The following is a 24,092-nucleotide window of genomic DNA, read 5'->3' on the forward strand; positions in this document are numbered from 1 at the left end:
CGCGGCGCGGCGAGGGGCGGGGGGCGGCGGGGGGCGGCTCGGCGCGGCTCGGCACGGCACGGCACGGCACGGTGCGGCCCCCCCGCCCAGCCCGCCCGCTCCGGAGGCGGGGGCGGGGGCGGCGGCGGCGGCGGGCGCCCGGGGCGGGGCGCGGCGGGGCGGGGGGGCCGCACCGGGAGCGCGGGGGGCAGCGCGGGAGAGGAGGAAGAGGAGGGGGAGGACGAGCAGGAGGAGGAGGAGGAGGACGAGGAGGAGGAGGAGAGGGCGGGGGCCGCCCGGTGCTGCGGGCGGAGCGCGGGGATCCCCCTCCCCTCCCCGGTGCCGGGCCCGGGGGACGCCCCGGGGGGAGCCGCCGCGCAGCCGTGGCGTGTAACGAGCTGGCGGGTCTCGGCGCGGGAGGGGACGGGGGGAACACGGCTGCTGCTAGGGGGGCCTCTTTCTCCTCGGAGGGGGGTCCAGCAGACCCTCTCCCGGGGCACCCCGCGCTCCCCAGCCCGGCTCCAGGGCGCCCTTGGCCGCCCCCCGTCCCGCCCGGCCGTGGCAGCCTGGGGGCCGGTAACGGGAACCGGGGCAGCAGCGGCCTTTCGATTTCTGTAAATAAAACGGTCATCACCGCGTCATTTTCCACTTTTGTTGACACAATGGCCGGTGACATCCGTCCCTTTCGCTTTTAAGGCTGAAATGACCGAGACATTACAGTCGCGGAGGGTTCCCGGCTGTGCCGGGGGCTGAGGAACCCGATAGGAAATGGGGCCAGTGACGGACAAGGCGTTCATGTCCCCGCGGTGCCATCAGGGCAGAGCACGGACATCACCCGCACCAAATCAGCCTGAATTTCTGCCCTCCCGGACAAGTTCCTGGCTAAAAGCCTCTTGCACTCCCGGCTCCAGCAAACCGGCGTTGGGGCACAGGGGGCAGAAGGCCGGTAGCCAACGGGCCAGCACAGCGCCGGGCGCTGAGGGCTGCACTCACAGGTGGGTGCGGTGTGCGGGGACTGGAAGCTGCAGCCCCGTGTCAGGCAGGAGGGAAGATGGAGGAGGGGACGTCCCCTGACGCCCCCTGCCCACCCCGCGCCCCCCGAGCTGGAGCCCCCGTGCACAGCCCCCAGCTCCCGCCCGCTGCCCTTCTCCGGGCTGACCCCCCTCCGGGATGGCGGGGTCCGTCTCCTCTCCCCGCCCCCACTTTCCAATCCAGGACATTTGGGTTGCCAGCACGGAACGCCGTCTAATCTGCCCTCTAATCCCGCAGCCGGGCGCTGCACGGGCCCTGAGCCGCGGCCGGGCTCCGCACGGCTCGGGGGCTTCCTCCACATCTGCCACCACCTGATAACGAACGAGGCGCCTCAACAAAGGTCCCTTTGTGCCCCACGGCTCCCTCCTGCCGGGCCCCCACACCCGGTCACCCAGCGCAGACCCGGCACGGGGCAGCTCCTGCCCCCGCGGCCTCGCCGGGCACCGGGGCCTCTGTGACCGGAGCACGACACGGGCCACGCCGTGGGGCCGGTGGGGGGCACAGCGCTGTCCCTCCTCCCCGCCCGAGCCGGCCTTTGCGGGAGGAGCTCCAGCCTGGCGTTCCTGCGGCTCCCTCGGGCTCTTGCCAAGTCGGGTTGGTCTTTCCAGAGCAGAAGAATGTGCAGTGAAATGTCCCCGTTCCTGCCCTGCACAAGCCGAGCGAAAGCAGCGCCCGGAACGGGCAGAGCCTGGGGCTCAGGGGGGTTTAGGATGGGCACTGTGGGCAACAGGCGCGTGGGAAACCTGACTGTGGGAACTGGAGACAGCAGCAGCAGCAGGAGGGCTCATCCCACGCCGAGATCCCCACGCATCCCCCCGGCACAGCTGCCTTTCCGATGGGAAAGGAGCACAGCAGAGCCTCTGCCTGGGCTCGGGAGGCAGGGGGTGTCTGGGAGCACACAGAGCCTGGGCGCTGGAATAACAGAGAAGGGAGAGATGAAAGCAGAGTTTGGAGGCTGAAGAAGCCATCACTGTGCTCACACCCCTCCCAGCGACCAGGGATTCACAGAGACTCAGAGCAGACAGGGTTGGGGAGTGAGTGCTGGTGGGAGCCCGGCAGGGCCCCTGCACGTCCCTCTGTTCCTGCTCATGTCCCTCGCCTGGGGTATGCAGCACGCCGCAGCCACAAGCTGGATCCCATCCAGGGAGGGCACGGCCACCCTCGAGGCCAGCACGGGGCACAAGGGTGTGTCCCCATCAGCTCTGTCACACTCTTCCCTGTGGCTGCCAACCCCTCCAGTTCCATCAGAGCCCTAGCAGAGGCCCAGGAGCTGTCACAGGATAGACCCCAGCCCTCCACACCAGCCTCTCCCTGCACGGGGGGACAGAGCCCTCTCAGCAAGCAGCAGTATCTATGAAAATACTTTATTGTGGAGGGAGGGGTGCGGGGGCTCTGTACAGTGCAAACAGCAGCGGCAGCGCTGTCACCAGCAAACAGACACAGGATAGTGGCCCCCAAAGCCCAGCCAGGGGGGAGCTGGGGGGCTGCAGCCCCTACGTGGCCTTGGGCCGGCCATTGAGGCGGATGATGGCCCGGTAGTCCCGCACCAGGTCCCGCAGCTGGTCCAGGTAGGGGTTGACGTTCTCCTCCATCCACTCCTCCACCGTGTCAGGGAAGTAGATCCTCTCCAGCTGGGCACGCAGGTCACGGACAAAGCTCTCCCAGTCTTCATGGAGCCTGGAGGGGGGAGAGCAGGGGTCCAGCTGGCTCCTGTGAGGGACCCCAGGGCCGGGCAGGGACCCCTCCCAGCCCCACGCTGACTCTCCCCAGCCCTCAGCAGCACGTACTTGAGCACCTTGCTGCCAAAGCTCTCCATGTTGCGGGGGTTCCCAAACTGGCGCTTCCGGTGGTAGGGGCTGAACCAGCCCTTGATGGCACTGGAGAGGCACAAGTGACTTGGGGACACAGGGGCCACCGGGGATGGGGAGCTGCGCATCAGGCTGGTCTCCTCCCATGGGAAAACACGGCCAGAGGGACCAATCCTGCTGCTCCCCAGCCTGTTACCTCTCCTCCTCCAGTGCCTTAAGGATGCTCTCCTTCAGGTGGCCATTAACCTGCTCCACCATGTGGTAGATCTCCACACCAGGGAACGCTCCCCTGCCCTCGCTGGGGAAAGGAGGGGAAGGTGAGGCCTCAGCATGTGGGGAGCACTGGGCTGGGTGAATCCCAGCACCCTGGCAGGTCTGGGACCAGGGCATTTGGGTGACCAAGCCCCTGCTTCCCTCCAGCGCAGCCCTTCTGATGCAACTGCCCCGACCCTGTGCCACACACCAGGTGCTCTGCTCCAGCTGCACACTCTCCAAGCCCAGCACATCCAGGACCTTCCTCTTTGCCTCTTCTGTGAAGCCCCCTGGGAGGGTGAGGAAAGGGACAGAAGAGCTTGGGACATCTCCCTATCAGGCTCACCCTGGCTTCGCCACACCTCCAAAACAGAAGCTGAAGCTCTTCCTTCTCTGCCTCCCACCTCCCCCCAGCACCCTGCCCAGCAGGACGGGGTCTGGCAGGCAGTGGGAGGTGGGGGTGGGCCCAGCCATGCCGGCAGGGCTGGGGGCTCACCATTCACCAGGGTCTGCAGGCAGATGGCCAGCGAGGGGATGCTGACAGGCAGCAGCTCACAGAGCACCGAGTAGTGGTCGTACCTGAGGGACAGGGACAGCCACCACCTCTGCACTGTGCCAGCACAGCTCTGAGGGCACCAGGAGGGCAGGGAAGGGTCCCGGCACCCCTTACCTCTGCCAGCCCGTGAGCACCACGCCCTGAAGGCGCAGCGGGGCCAGCCGTGGCACGGTCTGCATCACCTTCAGCCAGCTCAGGTGGTTTTTCAGGTGGTAGCTCAGCGGGGTCCAGGCCTGTGCTGGCCCCGTGGTGCCCTTGAAGGCGCTGGCGAACCAAACGGCCTCGAAGCCGCTCTCCACGTACTTGCTGAGGAACGGCACTGCAGGGGGACAGGCGTGAGACACCAGTGCCACCATCCCCAGCAGGCTGCAGGGGCTTAGGGGGGATCCCCCCACCACCCCCAGGAGCCTGGCACATCCCCTTACCAATCTGCTCAGCCTCAAAGTCGGGTGCATAGAACCACACCACGGGTGAGACGTGCTTCGCTATCCTGGACTCTGCAGGGACAGCAGAGAGGGGACATTGGTGCCAGCAGCAGGAGGGAGCCTTGGGCCCCCCATGCTTCCCCAAGACCCACAGGGCAAGGCATGGACTCCTGCTGGCACTGGGGGCAATGCCTGCCAGGGTGGACACACACTGGGTGCTACTGAGGAGCCTGGCGCAGGTGCCACCACTGCTGTCCCTGTCCCCTCACCCCGCAGGGCTCCCACGCTGATCTTCCTCAGCATGTCGTCCCACATGAGCACCTGCAGCCCCCAGTACTGCGCCGTGAGGAAGCCCAGAACCTCCTTGATGTGCTTCAGGTACATGGTCCCCACGTCGCCCTTGTTGTGGCTCATCCAGTTCTTGGAGTCCATCCCCTCCCCGAGATGGAAAACCTGGACTTGGGGGAAGGGAGATGCTCAGCAGCCCCGGGAGCACCCACAGTGCCTGGGGCGAGGGGTGGGGTCTCTGCACAGCCCCTGCCCACCTCGTCTGCACCGATGTGGATCCAGGTGGAGCGCCGGTGCTTCTCGACCACTTGTGACAGGATGCTCTTGAGCAGGGCCAAGGTGTCGGGGATGTGGGGGTTGAAGCTGTTGGGGAAGCGCTCGACCTCCCGCAGGTGCTGGTACTTCTCGTGCTTGAGGATGAACTGCGGGGAGGAACCATCAGGGGGCTGTCCAGGGGGAACCCCTGTGATTTGGGATGGGGAGCAGGACTGGGAGCCTCTACCTCCACATGGCCAAAGGTCTGCACCAGGGGAACCACCTCCAGCTTGTGTTGCTCCGCCAGCTGCTGGATCCGCTCAATGTCCTCCTCGCTGGGAGGGCAGGGACAGGCTCAGTGGGGGATGCCAGGGCAGAGTGTGGGGCACTTCCCCTTCCTCCCCCTCCTCTGGCACCCTGCCCACACGGCCCCGGTTGCCCCACACATGTGTGCACTTTACTGAGGGGCACAATTATTGACCTCTCAGGGCAGGAAGCTGCTCTGCCCAGCAGCACAGCCCGGCACTCTGACCGTGGTTATCACGGGCACGGCGCCAGGTGGGTCACACCCAGCCCCTGCCACACCAGGACCTGCAGGGGCTGCAGGCACCATAGCCAGCTGGGCACACAGCCCTGCATGAGCCCTGCTCACCTGTAAGCATAGGGGGACCTGAGGATTTCCAGCTCCCCCTTGAAGGGGAACATGTCCTCGTACTCGATGAGGACGCCGTTGGCTCCCAGCTGGGACAGGAGTGGGAACACCTGCAGTGTGGGCAGGGTGGGCTCAGCAGTGTGGATGGCACAGACCAGGTGTCACCAGGGGGCTGAGCCCCGTCAGCACATCCTCTCCTTGGCCCCTCCTCCCTGTCCCTGGGCATCCTCACCTGCTCCAGGTAAGAGACTCTGGGCGCAGCTCCCTTGAGGTCCAGGTGGATCAGCCTCATCTCGGTGGCACTGACGTCCCTGGGGACCTGCTGCTTTTGCTTCAGGGCCGTAATCTTTGCTGCAGGGACCTCCAAAACCTGGCTCTGGGGGATGATGTCCTGGACAATGTCACCTGTGTCCCCCCAGAACCCGCTGTCCTTGCTGGCGTGCTTGTGAAGCTCCAGGGTAAAGCTGCAGGGAAAGGAGCAGGGATGGGGGTATCCATGGGGTTATGGGGGTGTCCATGGGGTTAGGGGACACCAGCTGCCCCTACCACCAGGCACCACACAGGTACAGCCCAAGGGATGCCACAGAACCCAGCCCCCTTGGGGTCCTGCTGTCACCTCACCTGTCACGGAAGAGGAACTTGATGCCAGCCAAGGCGACGAGGAGCAGCACGACGAGACGTAGCAGGTTCAGCCGGTGGCTCCGCTGGAAGGCCATCTCTGTCACCTCTGGGGATACACACGGGGGTCCGGCAGTCCATGGCCAGCAGTGGCCGGAGTGACCCAAGCACAGGTGAGCCCACCCAGCCCCACGTACCGTGCCCTGCTCCCCTGCCCAGGGCAGCACAAGACCCAGAGAAAGGCCACATGGGGACAACCCCTCTGGCCAGCCCGGTGCCCGTCGGGCAGCAGTGCCCCTTGTCCCTCCTACCTCGTGTGCCCCAGCGTGGGGCCAGCGGCCGGCTCCGCCTCTCCCTCTGCCTGCACGGGTGAGGCCGGTGCCGGGGCAAACAGGGCGGTGGCTGCAGAGCAGGTCCCCGCCGGGGATCCCGACCGGCTGCCGGGTCCCCCCCGAGCCAGGGGCCGAGTCACAGGGCGGCTGGATGGGGTGGCATCACGGGCTGGGCACAGCGCATCCCTGCAGGTGGAAATGAGGGGATTGGGAGCCACTCAGGCACATGCCAGCGCTGGGCTGCTCCGGGGATGGCACCGGTACGGCCTGGCGGGGTGAGGGTGACAGCCCAGACCCCCTCGGCACCCGCAGGGGCCGTGCGAGAGGCAGCGCGGATACTCCTGGGAGCCACACGCAGGCAGCGCTTCTGCCCTTTCCTTCTGCTCCTTCTGCGGTTCTGGGGTGTTCGGTGGGGCTCGGGCAGGGCAGCGCAGCTCCCCTCGGCCCTACCGGCGCTGCTGCCGCCCAAACACACCCGAGCTCAGGGTTAAATTCAGCACCGGCACACTGGGGAAGTGAAAAGCAGATTTTGGCAGCTGCGGGTGCTCAAGCGGCTCAGCTGATCGCGAGGGTTTTGTTTGTGTTGCCAGAGCGGTGGCACCGGGGAGAGCCGCGCTGAGCCGCCCCGCGCCTGCGAGCGAGCCCTTTTCCAGACACATCCTAATCCTAATCCTAATCCCTCCCGACACGCTCCTCCGGGGTGCAGGGGCTGCAGCGCCCGGGACCACCCCGGGCAGCAAGACGTGCTGTCCCCAGAGCAAGGCAAGGTCACAGGGCAGGACAGCGACGTGCAGGAGGGAGCTGGAGCATCCCTGCGCCATCCCCTGTGCCGTGCCCGGTACCCGCCGGTATCAGTCCCTCGGTGCCCGGGGGCAGGAGGAGGAGCAGGAGCCGGTTTTGGGGGAGCAGGCCGTGCCCTGTGCTCCTGCCCTGCACCTCGTGGCACTGCAGCTCCTGCGCTGCGGGGGACAAATGTGGTACCCACTCCCTGCCGTGCTCTGCTCTGCCCGGGATATTCCTGGCAGCTCCAGCACAACGCAGCGGGGATGTGCCAGGCTGGAGACGGCTGCCAGCCCAGGGGTCACCACTGGGTGCATAGGGAGCCGCAGAGGGGACACAGGAGGGCGGGTCAGTGGCTCCTGGGCACGCAGCGCGGGGTACCCGGCACCCAGGAAGGCCATAAATATGCCAAGTGCTAATGGCGCTGTCATGGGAACACAGCGCCTGATCGGAACAGGGATAAATATTTAGACAGACGCTGTCAGCTCGCCAGGATTCGGTGTTTTTAATGCGCGTTATCTTATTTAAATAGGGCAGGTTCCCAGGGCTGGGGGTCCCGGGGCAGGGGAGGCGGGACGGGCGCCGGCCGGAGCGGGGGAGCCCCGAGGGCGCCGGGGGCAGCGGGGGAGCCCCGAGGGCGCCGGGGGCAGCGGGGGAGCCCCGAGGGCGCCGGGGGCAGCGGGGGCCGCCTCCCCCCGCCACGGGAACAGCCCCGGGCAGCGGAGGCTCGTCTGATGGATGCCGCCCCTCTAACCCCGCACCTCGCCGCCAGCACCCGCTGTATTTATTAACGTCACATCTTGTGCTGCTCAGGCCCCGGGAGGCTCGGAGGAGCCCGCGGCTCCGCACAACCGGCCGGGCTGACGTTTCACCGGCAGCGGGGCGAGGAGGGGCCGCTCCCCGAGCCCCGTCCCTGCCTCCACGTGGGTTTTGCTGCCACCCCCTGCACCCGGCCCAGTTCCCCGCTTACCTTCCAGAGCCCCGAGGAGACGAGGATGGAAGCAAACAAACACAAACCTGAGCCTGGAGACGGCAGGGGCGTGGAGAGGGGAGGGAGCCGAGTGTCCCGGGGTTGGCAGGTGCCACTGCCGTTCCATGGACCGGCAGCCAGGGGTTCAGGTGCCAGCCGGCTGCCCAGAGCTCTGCTCCGGTGCTCCCCACTGTTTCCATGGCAGAGCCTGGTGCCCCAGCACGGCCGGCAGGGCGGCCCCGGGGGAGCGGTGCTGCTCCTTGCCCGCTTCGAGTGCACACTCACACACACGTGTGCACGCCCACGTGCTTCCAGAGCGTTCCACGGCCAGCCTGACCGTGACCATCCCGTGCTGCCCAGCCTGTGCCACCCCCCAGGATGAGCTGCCTCTAGCCACAGGCCACGGGGCTGCAGCCCCAGAGCCGGGGACTCCTGCGTGGAGAGGCCGCTACAGCCCCCTGGCAGCAGGAGGGGGCTGTTCCCTCATCCCTGAGCAGAACTGGTCGCTGTCCCATCCTGTCCCCTCCCGGACAGCCCCTGGGCACGAGGGACGCTTTCCACCCCCCACCCAACCCTCTGTGCCGCGGAGCGCCACCCGCACCCCGCAAACCCGGCACACCCCACACCGCCCCACGCCAAGGACATCCCTTGGGCATTCCCTGGCTGCGCGGTCCCCTCCAGGCTCTGTTCGGCACCCCGGCGGCCCCGGGCACACCTGGGTCCTCCGCGGGCATCCCCGCATCCTCCCAAACATCCCCGCATCCTCCCAAGCATCCCCGCATCCTCCCAAGCATCCCCGCATCCTCCCAAGCATCCCCGCATCCTCCCAAACATCCCTGCATCCTCCCTGGGCTTCCCTGCGGCACCGGAGCCCTGCATTCCCCCAAGCATCCCCGCGTCCTCCCGGCGCCGGTTCCCACGGCAGCGCCGGGCATCCCCCGGCCCCGAGCATCCCCCGGCCCTTACCGGCAGGTGCGGGGCGGCCGCGGGCACCGCCGGGAGCGGGAGCGGGCGCGGGCACGGGCACGGCCGCCGCCGCCGCTCTTAAAGGGCCCGGTGCCCGCCGGTGCAGCAAATGAGGAGGGATGATGCACCGGGCCCCGCCGCCCGCCGTGCACAGCGGGCACGGTACACAGCGCCCGGATGCCACAGGCGCACGGCGGGGAGCACCGGCACAGCGGAGCCGCCGCACGCCCTGACCCGGGCGGCACCAGCACGGGGGGGGGGCCCCGGGCAGTGCCCGGTGCGTGCCCGGTGTCGGTTCCCAGTGCCCCTTCGGGCTCGGTGTGTGCTCTGTGCCTGGTGCCTGGTGTGTGTCCCGTGTCCCACGTCCTGTGTCCCGTGTGTGTCCCATGTCCAGTGTCCCGTGTCCAGTGTCCCGTTTTCTGTGCCTGGTGTGTGCCCGGTGTGTGTCCCATGTACTGTGTCCCATGTCCCATGTTTCATGTCCCGCATTCCATGTCTCTTGTTCCACGTCCCATATCCCACATCTCATATCCCATATTCCACATCCTATATCCCATGTCTCCATATCCCATATCCTATGTTCCATAAACCATATCCCACATCCCATATCCCGTATCCCATATCCCATGTCCCATACCCCATGTCCCATATCTCACATCCTACATCCCATATCCCACGTTCCATATCCCATATCCCACATCCCATATCCCACATCCCATTATCCCACATCTCATATCCCATATTCTACATCCCATATCCCAAGTCCCAAGTCCCATATCCCATATCCCATATCCCATATCCCATATCCCATATCCCATATCTCATGTCCCACATCGCACATCGCACATCCCACATCCCATATCCCACATCCCATATCCCACATCCAAGTCCCATATCCCAAGTCCCGTGTCGCCCGTTCCGTTTTCAGCACTGCGCCCCCTGGCGGCACCGCTGGGAGCGCTCCCCCCCCCTCTCTGTGGTCTCGCCTGTCGCCCCCCCCGGCCCGGCCATGGTCCGTCCCTCCGCTCCGCTGCCGCGCATGCGCGTTCCCGCCGGACGCGGCCCGCAGGAGGCGCCGCGCGCACGCGCAGAGCCGGGGACTGTGAACGGACCGGGGCTGGGACCGGGGCTGGGACCGGGGGGACACGGGGTGAGTCAGGCCCACGGGCAGGACCGAGACCCCGCGGGGTGACAGAGACCCCGCAGCCTTTAGGGAGTCCCCCGAGCGCGGGCGGGGCGCGGCGGCACCATGAACGCGGCTCAGGGCACGGTGGGCAGCGACCCGGTGATCCTGGCCACGGCCGGCTACGACCACACGGTGCGGTTCTGGCAGGCGCACAGCGGCATCTGCACCCGCACGGTGCAGCACCAGGACTCCGTATCCTTCCTTCCCCGCCGCCCCGGCGGCTCGGGGCCGCCCCCGCGTTCGGCCCCCGGGTCGGGCCCGGCCGATGCTCCGTACCGACCTTAACGGCGCCCGCAGCAGGTGAACGCCCTGGAGATCACGCCGGACCGGAGCATGATCGCGGCCGCAGGTGAGCGCTGCTGCCCCGCCGGGCGCGCCGGGCCCGGGGCCGGTGCTCACCCGCTGCCCGGTGCTCGCAGGGTACCAGCACATCCGCATGTACGACCTCAACTCCAACAACCCCAACCCCGTCATCAACTACGACGGCGTGAGCAAGAACATCACCTCGGTGGGGTTCCACGAGGACGGGCGCTGGATGTACACGGGCGGGGAGGACTGCATGGCCCGCATCTGGGACCTCAGGTGGGCACCGGGGGGTTCCCCCGTCCGGCGGCAGCCCCGGGCCGTGGGGCTGATCTCACAGCCCTGAGCTCCCCTCCCTCGCCCTGTCACAGGTCCCGGAACCTCCAGTGCCAGCGCATTTTCCAGGTGAATGCTCCCATCAACTGTGTCTGCCTGCACCCCAACCAGGTGAGGAACCTCCTCTGGGGTTTCCCAGCTCAGAGGACCCTGTGAGACGGAGCTTAAACCTCATCCCATTCCGCTGTCCATGTTCCACTATCCCAGGCTGCTCCAAGCCCCATCCAGCCTGGCTTTGGACACTTCCAGGCATCCAGGGGCTTCTCTGGGCATCCTGTTCCTGTGGCTCCTCTGGGTAATCCTGAGAGGCTGCAGAGATGTATCCCAGCAGAAGATGGGGTACAACAGAACACGGCCTGGGGGCTTCACACCGTGTGTGTGTGCTGATGGCCTGCTGGCTGTTGCAAAGGGACAGCACAGGGGCTGCACTGACCTCATCCCATGGGAGGAAACGCCCTTGGAGCAGGCTCTGCCCCCAAACATCACTGGGAATGTGATGGGAGGAAGGCTGGAACACGGGGGGCAGCTGGGAAGCTTGAGGGTGACAACACTGCCAAGGAAAAGCATCCTGAGGCCTTTGGCTGTGATTCCTTTCAGGTCAGGTTTGGTTGAAGTTCAGCAGTGGGTTCAGCAGCTGTTGCTGAGCAGAGGGAGAGTGGGGGCTCTTGAAGAGCCTGAAGGGAGAAGGAGCAAGGAAATCAATAGGGATCAATCACTGCTAATGGCCTGGCTGGGCTTGCAGGGCTGTGGTTTTGCCTGCAGACAGGGCCGTGCAAACCTCTGTAAAGTCCCGAGTAATGGAAATGTTCCCTTGCATTTCATTTGGCAAAGGTATAATTTTGCAAATCAGGAATTTCAGACTGAATTTGAGATCAGTTATTTGGACCACACTATCCCAATGCTCTTGTAGTGTCAGTGCTGTGAGAGTGTGTTGTGTTAAATGGATATTGCTGAACATAGGTCTTAGATGGGAAATAATCCCTGACCCAGATGCTGCTGAGGTGCAGAGTGCTGGTCTGTGAGCAGAAGGTGGTTAATTAGACCAAAGGTGGCAGCATTTGTTTGGACAGTTCTGTGGCTCTGCAGTTCCCTCTGCAGAGATGCTGATCCAATTAGCCAGAGATTACTCACGGCCTGAGTAAAGCCACGAAAACTTTGGATTCAGCATTTACACCTGCTGAGAGGGGGCTGAGGGTTGAGGAGCCCAGAAAAGACTTTTGTGCAGTCAGATAAATGCATTGAGTGGTGTTTGTCTCCTCAGAGCCAGCCTCTGCTCCCAGGGACAGGATTAGCTGTGCCTGATGACCTGATCTCCTCTAGGGATTCTGCTAAAATTATGGACAGCGCAGGGCTGTCGATACAGGCTGGGTTTGAGTGGAGACATGCCAGCATTGTCTTCTGCTCTGAGCATGGGATCAGAGCCAGGACTCCTGCCCTTGGCTCTTGTCCTTCCCCTGAGAAGGGGAGAGAGAGAGAAAAACCCACTTCAGGTTGAGTTTTTCTGGTATCTGCACCCTTGAGTGCTTTAGTTGTTCAGTGGCCAACCTGCCTCTTAACGCTGCCTCTGAGATGTGCTGAAAACCACTTGGCTCCTGTGGATGTCACTTGGAGCTGCAGCTGTGCCACAGCCCTGGAACTGCGACAGCTCCGTTTGTTCTTGCGTTTAGAAAATCAGCAAACCTTTATGAGGAGGGAAACAGCTTTTTGCAGAGTGTCATGGACCTCAGGATTGGGCTGGAACAGGGTGTGGAACAGCCTTGAGCTGGGGAGAAGGAGGCAGAAAGCCAGAGCAGGGCTCCAGTGGTTCTGCATGGGCACCATGTGGGTGCCAGCTGCAGGCTGCTGCTGCTGCAGTGTCTGGAGAGCTGTGGCCATGTGTCCCTGCAGGCAGAGCTGATCGTGGGTGACCAGAGCGGGGCCATCCACATCTGGGACCTGAAGACTGACCACAACGAGCAGCTGATCCCCGAGCCCGAGGTGTCGGTGAACTCGGTGCACATCGACCCCGACGCCAGTTACATGGCGGCCGTGAACAGCGCGGTGAGCTCCTCCAGGCTGTGCTGGGCTGGGGACCTGGGCTCGCTTTGGCTGGGTGTCACCAGCCTGGGACACACATCCTGCTGTATCTGTGCAGGGAAACTGCTACGTGTGGAACCTGACGGGCGGCATCGGTGAGGAGGTGACGCAGCTGATCCCCAAGACAAAGATCCCAGCACACAACCGCTATGCCCTGCAGTGCAAGTTCAGCCCTGATTCCACGTGAGTGTGGAATCACCTCACCTGCCTCACCAGGGCAGGCAGGGGCCAGCTGTGCCTCCAGCTGTGGCTGTTGCTGGCTCCACACTGCAGGTCCCCAGGGAGGATTGGGGCAGGGGATGTGGCACCACAGGGTTGCTGTCAGGGGTGTCCCACTTGTGCTCCCTGAGCTCAGCACGGTTTGCTGCCATGAGCTGGGATCCAACTGCTGCAGTGTGAGCTCCTTCACAGGGTCTGTTCAGCTGGAATCTCCTAAATCAGACAGTGCAGGTGTAAGGAGATCTGATTGCAGTGGGGTCAGGTCTCCGGGCCATCACTGGCCCTGGCCCAAGTCTGTGGTAACGAGAGGCCCACAGGGGGACAGTGACTGATGAGATTGCCCCCACATGCCTCCTTCTTGCAGGCTCTTGGCCACCTGTTCTGCAGATCAGACGTGCAAGATCTGGAGGACTTCAAACTTCTCTCTGATGACAGAGCTGAGCATTAAGAGCAACAACCCTGGCGAGACATCCCGGGGCTGGATGTGGGACTGTGCCTTCTCTGGGGACTCCCAGTACATTGTCACAGGTGAGGCAGCACCTGGGCTGTGCCAGGGCCTGCAGCAGCCCTGGCTGGACATGGCCAGAGCCTGGGGCACAGGGGGTGTGAGGTGGGAACACCCAGTTCTGCTGGCTGGAGCATTTTGTGCTGCTACAGTGGGACAGCTGTTGGAATTGGAGAGGAGATCTTCAGTTGTGCTGTTCATCCCACAGTTCACAGGGTGTTAGTCCCTTAAACACACCTGTGGTAATTTCCACACTCACTGCTCTCCAAAAGAATTAAACCCCACATAAAGAGAAATGCACTGAGCTGCCCTGCCTTGCTGGTCATCACCAGTCCTAAGGATGGCTGAATGAAGCAAGAGGAAAATATTTCTTATAGTAATAGTAAAAAATAATCTTAAAAGGTAATATATATATATATATATCCCCCTCTTCTTTTCACTCTCTGTTGCAGCCTCCTCTGATAACCTGGCCAGACTGTGGTGTGTGGAGACAGGAGAGATCAAGAGGGAATACAGTGGCCACCAGAAAGCCGTGGTCTGCCTGGCCTTCAACGACAGTGTGTTGGGATAACAGGCACGTGTGGCAAGGACAGGACCTCTGCTTGTTTCCCCTTGCCTTGCCAGAGCCTCCCCAGAGCCTGGGACATGCACTGTACCCATCCCCTCCCACATGGAGAAGGTTGGGGCTCTCACAGGAGCAGCTGCAGCTGCCTGGGGTGAGACCAGGCTTCAGCTCCAGGCAGGACATTGCTGAAACGTGTGTGGCCTCTGAGGGATGGAATGGGAGAGGGAGACACAGAGATCCCATGGCAGGGACACAGGTACAGTTCAGCAGGAATCCCTGGGCCATCGGCTGCTGACAGCTTTGGATGTTCTTGTATCCCAAAGTGGGAAAAAAAAAAATAAAAGTCAGCCTTTGCAAGCGATGGGAGAGGCTGAGCAAAGAGGAGAAGCAGCTCTTGTCTTGATTTGCAATCCCTTTATTCAGAGTGTTTCACAGAGTGACTTGGAGAGCTGCTCTCCTAAAGCCAACCACCCTCCAGATGTAACAACAACAACCACCTTGTGTTGAACAGAGCCTGGAGCCCCAAAACTCCAGCTACTTCCTGGGATTCCTCTAGCCTGGGTCTCCTAATTCCTACGGACAAGGCACAGCCCTGGAGCAGAGCTGCACTGACTGTGCCGAGCAGAGGCCTCCTGATCCTGTTTCTCTAAACTCTCCTGACCTGCAGCATGGAATCAGCAGGAAAGCTCTGGGGCTGTTGTAGGTGTTCCCTTCCTCGTGGAAGTCAGAGGCTTTTCAGGAATCCAGTTCAAGTATGAGGGCAGAGAGGGCGGCCGTGGCTGCAGCACTTACTCAGGCAGGTAATAGAAGCAGATGGAGACACAGATGTTGTTGGGGAAGCAGATGTCAATGCACAGGTAGATGAGGCGCTGCCTCCCCGGCCCTGCCAATGAGCAAGGACAGCAGTGAGAGCAATGCTTTGGTCCTGCAGCTACAGTGTCCCCAGGGATGTTTTAGTCCTGCAGCGCTGGAGTTCCTGGGGAGCTGAGCAAGGGGAAAGCCTCAGGGAATGACCTTTCATATTAAAGCTGGAGTGATACAGAGCAGGCTGACAGCTCAGCAGGCTGCTTTGGCTGAGGATGAAGGTGACAGGGATTAACCAGTGATGTCACAGGGGACAGCTCTGTGTGCTGGCTGTGCTGTGCTGCTGGGGGCAACTCAGAGCCCATCCCAGTGCCACAGCTCAGGACAGGGGTGGGTATGAGCCAGCACTCAGGGATGGTGAACAATGGTCTGATTTTGCACTAGAGGTCACCTGTCCCTGTCCCAGGCCTTGGCAGCCTGTCCTGATGCATCAGCTGTTGTGCAGCAGAGCCTGATCCTCTTAGAGGTGCTAGAAAAGCTCTTGCTTCCCCTGCCAGGGGAAGTGCCCCACTTACCCTGCCCTCTCTGCACCCAGAAGATGGATGTGTGCTCACACAGGGCCTGCACAGCCTCCCCCAGGCCCCTGGGCTCCACCTGCTCCCCTGCCACAATGCCCAGGAACTCCCGGTAGAACTTGGTCTGGTTGTTGTGGTGTAGCAGCTGCTCAGCCTGAAAGAAACGTCCCCGTTTGTTCCTCCCAAGGCACTTTGGCCCTCCAGCCCCACATCCCTGCTCTGGCTCCCCCGTTTGTTCCTCCCAAGGCACTTTGGCCCTCCAGCCCCACATCCCTGCTCTGGCTCCCAGGGCACCCCAGGAATGGTCTGTACCCCAGCAGCTCCCAGGCTGAGGCTGCCAGGTCTTATTTTCTGTCTGGGCTTCAGGCAACTCCAGCACTACCAAGTTTTACTTCCATTTAGGAGCCTCAGGGCTGGGCAGGTGCTTTCCTCTCCCTGCATCCCCTTTGGGAGCTTGTGTTCTGGGAGTGAGGACCAAGGAGCCCCCAGGAGCCACTGAGGAAATGGATAGCAGATGGCAGGGGCATAAATGTGGCTTTCTGTCTTCTGGAAATGGAATCTACCCCTGATCAGGCAGCCACTGACATTTTGTTCTGAGGGTCTGTATACATGATTGCCTCCAACTTTCTTCCCTGGGAGTTGGTAACAATCCTCCTTTGTTTTTCCTCACCCAGATTTTTGGGCAGGTAACAGAATCCAGTGGGAGCAGGTCCTGCAGGAGCCCTGCTCTTCCCCTCCATGGGACACATCCCCCTGCCCCAGCAGCTCAGCTGCTTCCCACAGGAATCAGGGTGTGGATAAACCCAGGAGCTGCTGCTCAGAGCTGGCTCAGAGCCCAGCCTGGGGGCACAGCTCTGCTCCTGTGAGCAATGAATCCCTCAGAACAGGGGCTGCCACTGCTCTGCCCAGCTGGGAGAGCCCTGCCCTGGATGCTTTGGGGTAGAGTCACCCCTGCAAATCCACACGGGAGAACATTCAGCGACCCTGTGCAAAGCTCAGTCCATCCCCCAGACATCCCAGGAATGCTGCAGCAGCTGCTCACGCTGTGCTCAGAGGTGTTGAGAGCCATCTGCAGGGTCTGCAGGTCCCAGGGGTCCATCCTTCTCAGGTAGCAGGCTCGCTGCTGCAGCGGCTTGTAGCACACGTAGCCCTGTGGACAGACGTGCCCCTTGGAGCAGGCAGCACATACCCACCCCTGCCCCAGGAAACCCCTGACACGGACATTCTCCTTTCCTCTGCTCTGTGTTCCACGCCTAAAGGTGCAGAGAAAGGCAGCAAACAGAAGCTGAGGAGGCAGGGATGCCCCAGCACTCACGTTCCTGCTGTCATACAGCACCACGGCACTCAGGTTGCTCTGCGAGGTGACGTAGTAGGTGACAGTGCTCCTGGCCTTGTCCACCACGGCTGTCTGGTTCCTCAGTGGGTCCTGCTGGCCCTGGAGCGTCACTCGGACGAGCTGGGAGCCAGCCTGGGCACGAGGAGTGGGAGGGCAGCCCCCAGCATCAGCTGCTCTGTGCTTGTGTGCAGCATCTCCCACCAGCATCCCCAGCAGGCCCTGTGCTGGCCCCTATCCCTTGTCTGATTCAGCAGTGCAGAGGAGAAGGCTCTGACCCACGGGAAGGATGATCCATGACTCCATCCTCACCCCCAGTGCCCCTCATGCCAAAGGCAACAGGTGCTGGAGGAAAAGGCTCCCAGGCTCTGCCACAGCCCTGCCTGCAGCCTGGCAGCACCTCCCTGCCCTGCCTGCACCTTCCTGCATTGTGCAGGGACTGATCCAGCCAAACTCTGCCCAGATCTCAGCCCACCCATCCCTCCTGGGAATTGCTTCACAGCTCAGGGCTGCAGGCAGGAGGAGGCTTCCTGCCCAGATCAGGGTCCCTTACCTGGGCAGAGCTGGGGGAGAAGCTGAGAACCCCCACAACACTGATGCCAACAACTGCAAAAAACAACAAGGCAATGGACAGGATGATCCAGAAGGTCCTGGAGGGAGCTGGGAAGTGTGCTGGGGCCCTCCTGTCCTGGGAGCCAGGGCAAAAGAAGGAGGAACAGGAGTTAAAATTGACCCTTCTGCCAACTCTTCATCAAACATTTCCAGCTCCTGACACAAATTCTTGTGCAAACTGGCTGAAGTGCAGAGCTGCCAAACTATTGCAGCACCTGGAATAACGGAGTCTTCATCCCACAGCGCTGGAATTCCAGATCCAGCATCCTGGTAACCAGCACTGCCACAGCCTGGAAAGCTGCAAAGCCCCAGGGTAGGGCTGGAGCAGCAGCTTTCCAGACACAGGGAACAATGACTTCAATTATTTTGGTTTACAGCAGAAATCCCCAGTGGGACTGTCAGCATTGGAATCAGACTCCGTGTGGAGTGACCCTGCTTCTGTTCTTGGCTGTGCTGAATTTTCTTGCTAAGTTGTTCTCCATGAGACCAAGGAAAAGAGCTTGGCAGTGCTGTGACATTTCTATTGGCTCTATTAATTTACTTTAGTTCTTATATTGGAGCAATTAAATTTAACTTCATGGCACATAACGGGATTTTTACAAAGCAGAAAATGTGCTTTCAATAATCTCAAACACAGCCCACATTTAAAAAATAACCTGTTTCTCAATCCTCTGAAGGACAGAGAAATTCAATCCATTCCCAGGATTACATGTGCTCCAGCTGCACGAGGATGGGCTCATCCAGCCTTTGGACAGTTACGGATCTTTATTGGAAACAGGGAACTTCCAGATTATTCCCCCAGAAAAGCAGTGAGTTAGAATTGCACATATCTGAAATCCATCAACTCCAGCAGAGCAGAGCCCCAGCCCTGCAGTAACTGGCAGGTTTTCAATAACCAGTGGAATTCCCTCTGGTGTGAAAGGTGCAGATACAGAACTCCAGCAGCTCCCAGCCCTCGGCAGGGCATGGCTCACACCCACCCCAAGCAGCTTGGCCCTGGCTCCTCTGCCCTGGTACCTGAGCAGTCTATCCCTGGTAAACCCCGGCACCAACTGACAGCAGCTGCCTGGCAGGAGCTGAACTGGGGGTGCTGGGGATGAACCCTACTAGGATCAGCCCCTTCAGAGGGGAATCAGACAAGCACAGAGCAGGCACTATCTGGGATAGAATCATGTAATCCTGGAATGGTTTGGGTTGGAAGGGACCCTAAAGCCTGACCAGTGCCACCCCTGCCATGGGTAGGGACACCTTCCACTGCCTCAGGGTGCTCCAAGCCCCATCCAGCCTGGCACTGGACACTTTCAGGGATGCAGGGGCAGCCACAGCTGCTCTGGGCTCCCTGTGCCAAGGCCTGCCCACCCTCCCAGGGAGGAATTCTTTCCCAATATCCTATCTAAGCCTGCCTTCTGGCAGTGGGAGGAATGGAATTAAGCTATTCCCCATGTCTTGCCACACCCTTGTCCAAAGTCGAGTCCCAGAGGAAGGACAGAGGCAGCCTTTGCCAAGGAGCTGCAGGAACAGCGAGTATTCACTGCTGGGACAGGGAATACTCACTGCAAGAATAAGGAATTCTCACTGCGGGAACAGGGAACACTCACTGCAAGAATAAGGAATTCTCACTGCGAGAACAGGGAATACTCACTGCAGGGGCAGCACTGCTGGCACCGTCCCCTCCGTCCATCCTCCACTTCAGGCAAGGACCTGGCTGCTGCTGCTGCTCTGCCTCCTGCCCACGCACAGACTGGGCATGATCCCGGCTGCAGGCACACCTGGGAAACCTGAACGTGTGTCTGTGGGACATAAATACCCGTCCCTCACAGCCAAAGGACTCCGCAGGACGGGGAAACCTGAGGCCAGGGCGGGAGCTGAGCGCTGCTGTCAGTGCCCGGCGCGGCTCTTCCTGCTCACCCCCGGCACGGGCAGGAGCCACAATCGGGGCCTTTGTGTGCCCTCGGGGCTGGCACGGCCCAACACGGCCCAGGTGAGGCTCTTTGAGAGATCAAATGACCAGAGGACAGAGGCAGCCTGCCCTTGTGGCAGCGGCAATTCCCACATTTCAACGGGAACTCAGTGCTGCCGGAGCTCTGTGGGCTGGAGCCAAGTGTTGATCCTGCTGTCCCAGACACATCTGTGCCACCCTTGGGGGAAAAGGGAAAAGGAGCTGTGCCACAAAGTCACCACCACAGCCTGTGCTGCTCTCACACTGTCACCTGTGTCCTGGTTTGAGAAACTCCCTGTGGGAGCAGTGGAGCAGTCCAGGAGCCCTCAAAATGTTCCAGAGCTGCCAGCCAGACATAACAAAGGTGTGGAGGCAAGGAAAAGCTAAGAATTCCTTCAGGTGATGTCTAGCCAGGGGAAATGCAGGTTTTGGATGTTTTCCTATCAAGCACAGCCCAAGGCTGAACGAACTGGCTGAAGGGAGCCCACAAGAAAGGAGGGACTTTGGCCAAGGGCATGGGCAGGACAAAGGGCAATGGCTTCACTGCCAGAGTTAGATTAGATGTTGGAAACAAACTTCCCCTGTGATGGTGGGCAGGCCCTGGCACAGGGTGCCCAGAGCAGCTGTGGCTGCCCCTGGATCCCTGGAAGTGTCCAAGGCCAGGCTGGACAGGGCTTGGAGTACCCTGGGACAGTGGAAGGCATCCCTGCCCATAGCAGGGGTGACACTGAATGGGATTTAAGGTCCCTTCCAAACTGCATCCCTGACTCCCAGGATTCCCAAGGCAGAGCTGCATCAAAGTGCAGGAGATGAGACCACACAATGAGACAACGCTGGGGAGAGCAGGTTGGAGAGTTTAATGGGAATTCAAGTAGAGGATTAAGAACCGTTTGGAAGTCAGAACAGAGTTTTGAAGCATGACTGACACCGCCACCAGCACATTCCAGCATCCCTGAGCCCAGGCAATCACTCCCTTGCCAGCAAGAGCCCTCAGCAGGGACAGAGCTGCCTGAGCGATGCTGGACTGTCTCCTGGCCTTTTCCTGACATATCCTGACACAAAAAGCACCAGATACAGAGACTGAATCCAAAACCACACGGTTACATCAGACACGACCTGCAGTGAGTCCATAATGTCCATCTCCATGTCACCCAGATCAAGGGCAAGTTCTGCTTCTGGGACTTTTGCAGTCCCTCATCTGGAGAGACAAGCAGGGAAGAGATTATCCATGCCTCCTTCCACAACTCCAAATTACAAACAGCCTTTCAGAGCTTCAGCCAATGCTCTGGGAACACTGAGACCGTCTGGACTGCAGGGTTATTGCTGTACAAACAAGGTGACAAGTTACCAGGCAGGAAATGGCATCAGCACTGCCCAAGCTCCTCAGCTGGACAGGGAAGGAAAACCAGTGCTTAAATTGAACTGTAGATACTGGAATCTATGGAATAAAAGCATGTTATTTGCATATATAATTTTCAATTAATTCCGTAACGCAAAAGCTTTCACTGTGGGATTTGGGCAGCACAAAAACCACCCTGTGGTGAGCCCCTCATTGCCCAATCCCACCTGGAGATCAAATGGAATCATCCCTGAGCAAGCCAGCACTCCTCCTCACCACCATGCCCAGCCCCTGCTGGCACACACGGAAGATCTGAACCTCAGGGATGGGAAGGAAGCACAAGCTACTGCCACACACAGCCAGGACTCACAGGGTTCCCTGTGCACAACTGTCCTGGGCACCACATCCATCCATGGACTGAGCAGGAATTGGGATTGTGCAGCTGAAGCCAAGGCAAGTGCCTGGCTGGTGCTGAGGGAAGTGCAGGAGCTCGGCACGCATCGATCCAGGGATTTCTGGGAAGCAGCAGGAGGGAAGGGCAGCTCTGCATGGCTGCAGACTCTCTGCATTACCAAATGCAACCAGGTTTAGGAGAGTTAAATCAGTGAAGTACATTCCTCTCATCCTCCCTCTGGGGAAACAAGATATATTATCATAGACTCTATTTATAATTTAAATATATTCTGCTCTATCTTTATGCTCAGGGAATGCCTGTGTGTACATGCATTTTACACACACTCAACTTTGGACAGACAGTGTGCAGCAGCCAAGGTCTGGAAGTGTTGGGATCATCCCAATCTGCATCACAAGTGTAATGTGCAGTGGTCAAACAAAGGAGATGCATTTGTGGGGCTGTGCCGATGAACAAGGCCCCACCTGGGAAAAAGCATCACCCCAAGGGCAAACACCGGCTCCACAAGTGTTTCCAAACACAGCCAGAGTTACTGCACATCCCAAGAGTCGTTTCCCTGAACAAACCATGCTGAGCCATGGCCTAGCCTTGCCAGGACATGATCCTTCTCAGACCAACCAGCTCCACTCCCCCAGCTCAGCCCAGAGGACCCTGTGCCGTGGAGCACCACAAACATTGGATCGATGCATTTATAACTAAACCCAGCCCCAAGCCCCAGCCCCGCGTGCCACTATTAATGCCCTCTTTGTTCCAAAGTGCATTTCAGATTGAGATGTAAACAGAATCATACTGAGAGGACAGAGAGGAGACAAGCTAAGGGTTCTAACCCTGGGGAATATCTAGTGAGTACGTTACTGTCACAGGCTGGGGTTGCTGCTGCTGCTGCTGCCCCTGTTACTCCCCGAGCACCGGGAGCAGGTCGGCGATGCTGTCAACGTAGTAATCGGGGACTAGGCCTTGCCTGGCGGGACAGCCGCTGTCCTGGTGGCCCCGCACCTCATCCAGCGCTGTCACCCCGGTCAGGGTGAGCAGCGTGGTGAGGCCGCAGTCGTTGCCCATCAGGATGTCCGTGTCCAGCCGATCGCCCACCATGATGGTGCGCGCGGGGTCCACCGGGAACTCTTTGGCCACGCAGTCGAACATGAAGCGGTTGGGCTTGCCCACGATGAAGGCCTCGCGCTGCGCTGCCGTCTCCACGGCCTTCACCAGGCACCCTGTCCCTGGGGGAACAGCAGTGAGCAGGGATTAGGGGCAGGAGGCTCTCCATGACCTTCATTAGGCACCCCGTCCCTGGGGGAACAGCAGTGAGCAGGGATTAGGGGCAGGAGGCTCTCCATGACCTTCACCAGGCACCCCCGTCCTTGAGGGAACAGGAATGAGCAGATATTAGGGGCAGGAGGCTCTCCACAGCCTTCACCAGGCACCTCGTCCCTAAGGGGAACAGCACCAGGGATTAGGAGCAGGAGGCTCTCCACAGCCTTCACCAGGCACCCCATCCCTGAGGAGAACAGGAGCAGGGATTAGGGACAGGAGGAGGATCTCCATGGCCTTCACCAGGCACCCCATCCCTGGGGGGAACAGGAGTGGGGACTAAGTGCAGGAGGCTCTCGGTGTCCACACAAGCCAGGACAAACCCGCTCAGGACACGGGGAATGTGACAATGCCTCAGCTTTACAGAGGGAGGGGTCGGCCCCAGGAGAGGTAGTGCATAAAGCCTGCCAGGAGGTTGGGATTCCAGCCCGCAGCGTCAAAAGGGAACTCCTGTTGGCAAGGAAAGGGTCAATAAGGATTCTCTCCCTCCCAGGGGTGCTGTGGAAGGGAGGCTCCAGGATGCCCAGGCTGCCTCAAAGGATCCCTGGATAGCTGGAGCTGGAAGGGGCCTCTGGAGATCATCCAGTCCAACACCTCTACAAGGCAGGGTCACCTCGATCAGGTAACACAGGAGCGTGCTTCGGGGAGTTTGGAACGTCTCCAGAGACGGAGACTCCGTGACCTCCCCGGGCAGCTGTTCCAGTGCTCTACCACTCCCCACGGGACAAAGTTCTTCCTTAGGCTGAGGTGGAACTTCTTGTGGTCTATCAACACAACACCGAGGTGTGACGAGCCGCAGAGCTGAGCACGGAGACCCCCCAACCCTTCCCGAGACCATCCCCCCCGCCCCGCGCACCGGGGATGCCGGCTCCGCCCTCGAGCGGCAGCCGGTGGTCGCGGTTGGTGCCGACGAGGAGGCAGTCGGGCCCGCCGCGCAGGAGGTACCGCAGCGCCTGGCACAGCTTCGCGTAGCTGAAGTGCTCGTCGAAGCCCACGAGCACGGCGCGCACGGCGGGGACGAGCGGCGCCTTCACCCAGTCGGAGGGCGCGGGGCCGGGCAGGGCGGCGGGCCCGGTGCCCAGGTACGGGATGCCCACGGCCTCCAGCTCGGCGGCCAGCGCGGGGCTGCCCAGCACGTAGGCGGCGGAGTCGGGCGGCAGCGCCTGGCGCAGGTAGCGGGCGGCGCAGAAGGCCGAGCTAAAGATGTGCCGGGGCTCGGCGGGCGGGAACCCGAGGCGCCGCAGCTTCTCGATGTAGGCCACGCGCGTCCGCCCGCTGTTGTTGGTCACGTAGCACAGACGCTTGCCCAACGCCGCCAGCTTGCCCAGCGTCTCCGCCGCGCCGCTCACGGCCGCCTCGCCCCGCCACAGGACGCCGTCGCAGTCGAAGAGCAGCGTGTCAGCGTTGGCGAGCACGGCCCGCGCCGCCTCGCCCTCCAGGCGCCGGCAGCGCCGCGGGCCGCCCGCCGCCATCGCGTCCGCCATGGCCGCACCGAGAGCCCCATTGGCCGCGCCGCCCCCCGCGCCCGCTGGCCGCGCCTCCGCATTGGCCGCGCTCCGCGCGGACCGCGTCCCCATTGGGCGGCGGTGCCAGCGGCCACGCCCACCCCGCCGGGAGCCGGCGCCCGGTGTCCCCTCCCGTCCCCCAGCACGTCGCCGCCGATG

At 61.5% G+C, this 24,092-nt stretch overlaps 4 protein-coding genes across 5 annotated transcripts; 1 reads left to right on the top strand and 3 right to left on the bottom strand.

Annotated features, from left to right (window-relative positions):
- Positions 1-2,386: 2,386 nt before the first annotated feature.
- LOC310915795 (hexosaminidase D-like) lies at positions 2,387-8,181 on the bottom strand. Of its 2 annotated transcripts, none has more exons than XM_083872934.1 (15): positions 7,995-8,181; positions 6,177-6,383; positions 5,869-5,974; positions 5,480-5,711; positions 5,248-5,357; positions 4,843-4,930; positions 4,598-4,762; positions 4,322-4,505; positions 4,053-4,124; positions 3,742-3,946; positions 3,568-3,650; positions 3,283-3,361; positions 3,016-3,117; positions 2,799-2,888; positions 2,387-2,688 (listed from the first exon to the last, which is right to left on the bottom strand). In XM_083872934.1, the coding sequence occupies exons 3-15, from the start codon at positions 5,961-5,963 to the stop codon at positions 2,505-2,507; spliced, it is 1,689 nt and encodes a 562-aa protein (XP_083729060.1). In that variant the 5' UTR covers positions 5,964-5,974; positions 6,177-6,383; positions 7,995-8,181; the 3' UTR covers positions 2,387-2,504. The 2 variants fall into 2 exon arrangements, with proteins under 2 accessions (XP_083729060.1, XP_083729061.1); XM_083872935.1 differs by having other exon boundaries at positions 7,948-7,997.
- Positions 8,182-10,048: 1,867 nt separating this feature from the next.
- MLST8 (MTOR associated protein, LST8 homolog) lies at positions 10,049-14,493 on the top strand. The gene is made up of 8 exons (XM_083872179.1): positions 10,049-10,291; positions 10,397-10,448; positions 10,519-10,681; positions 10,774-10,849; positions 12,626-12,778; positions 12,873-12,997; positions 13,398-13,561; positions 13,991-14,493. The coding sequence occupies exons 1-8, from the start codon at positions 10,163-10,165 to the stop codon at positions 14,107-14,109; spliced, it is 981 nt and encodes a 326-aa protein (XP_083728305.1). The 5' UTR covers positions 10,049-10,162; the 3' UTR covers positions 14,110-14,493.
- Positions 14,494-14,657: 164 nt separating this feature from the next.
- On the bottom strand, positions 14,658-17,240 carry BRICD5 (BRICHOS domain containing 5). Its single transcript, XM_083872180.1, has 4 exons — positions 16,798-17,240; positions 16,525-16,632; positions 15,483-15,636; positions 14,658-14,986 (listed from the first exon to the last, which is right to left on the bottom strand). The coding sequence occupies exons 1-4, from the start codon at positions 17,023-17,025 to the stop codon at positions 14,892-14,894; spliced, it is 585 nt and encodes a 194-aa protein (XP_083728306.1). The 5' UTR covers positions 17,026-17,240; the 3' UTR covers positions 14,658-14,891.
- A 2,964-nt stretch (positions 17,241-20,204) lies between these two features.
- Positions 20,205-24,005, bottom strand: PGP (phosphoglycolate phosphatase; the record flags this gene model as incomplete). Its single annotated transcript, XM_083872572.1, has 2 exons — positions 20,205-22,337; positions 23,285-24,005. The coding sequence occupies 2 exons, from the start codon at positions 24,003-24,005 to the stop codon at positions 22,012-22,014; spliced, it is 1,047 nt and encodes a 348-aa protein (XP_083728698.1). The 3' UTR covers positions 20,205-22,011.
- Between the last annotated feature and the right edge of the window lie 87 nt (positions 24,006-24,092).

The sequence above is a fragment of the Zosterops lateralis genome (assembly GCF_965231275.1).
Source record: "Zosterops lateralis genome assembly, chromosome: 15".
In the NCBI taxonomy this organism is placed as follows: domain Eukaryota; kingdom Metazoa; phylum Chordata; class Aves; order Passeriformes; family Zosteropidae; genus Zosterops; species Zosterops lateralis.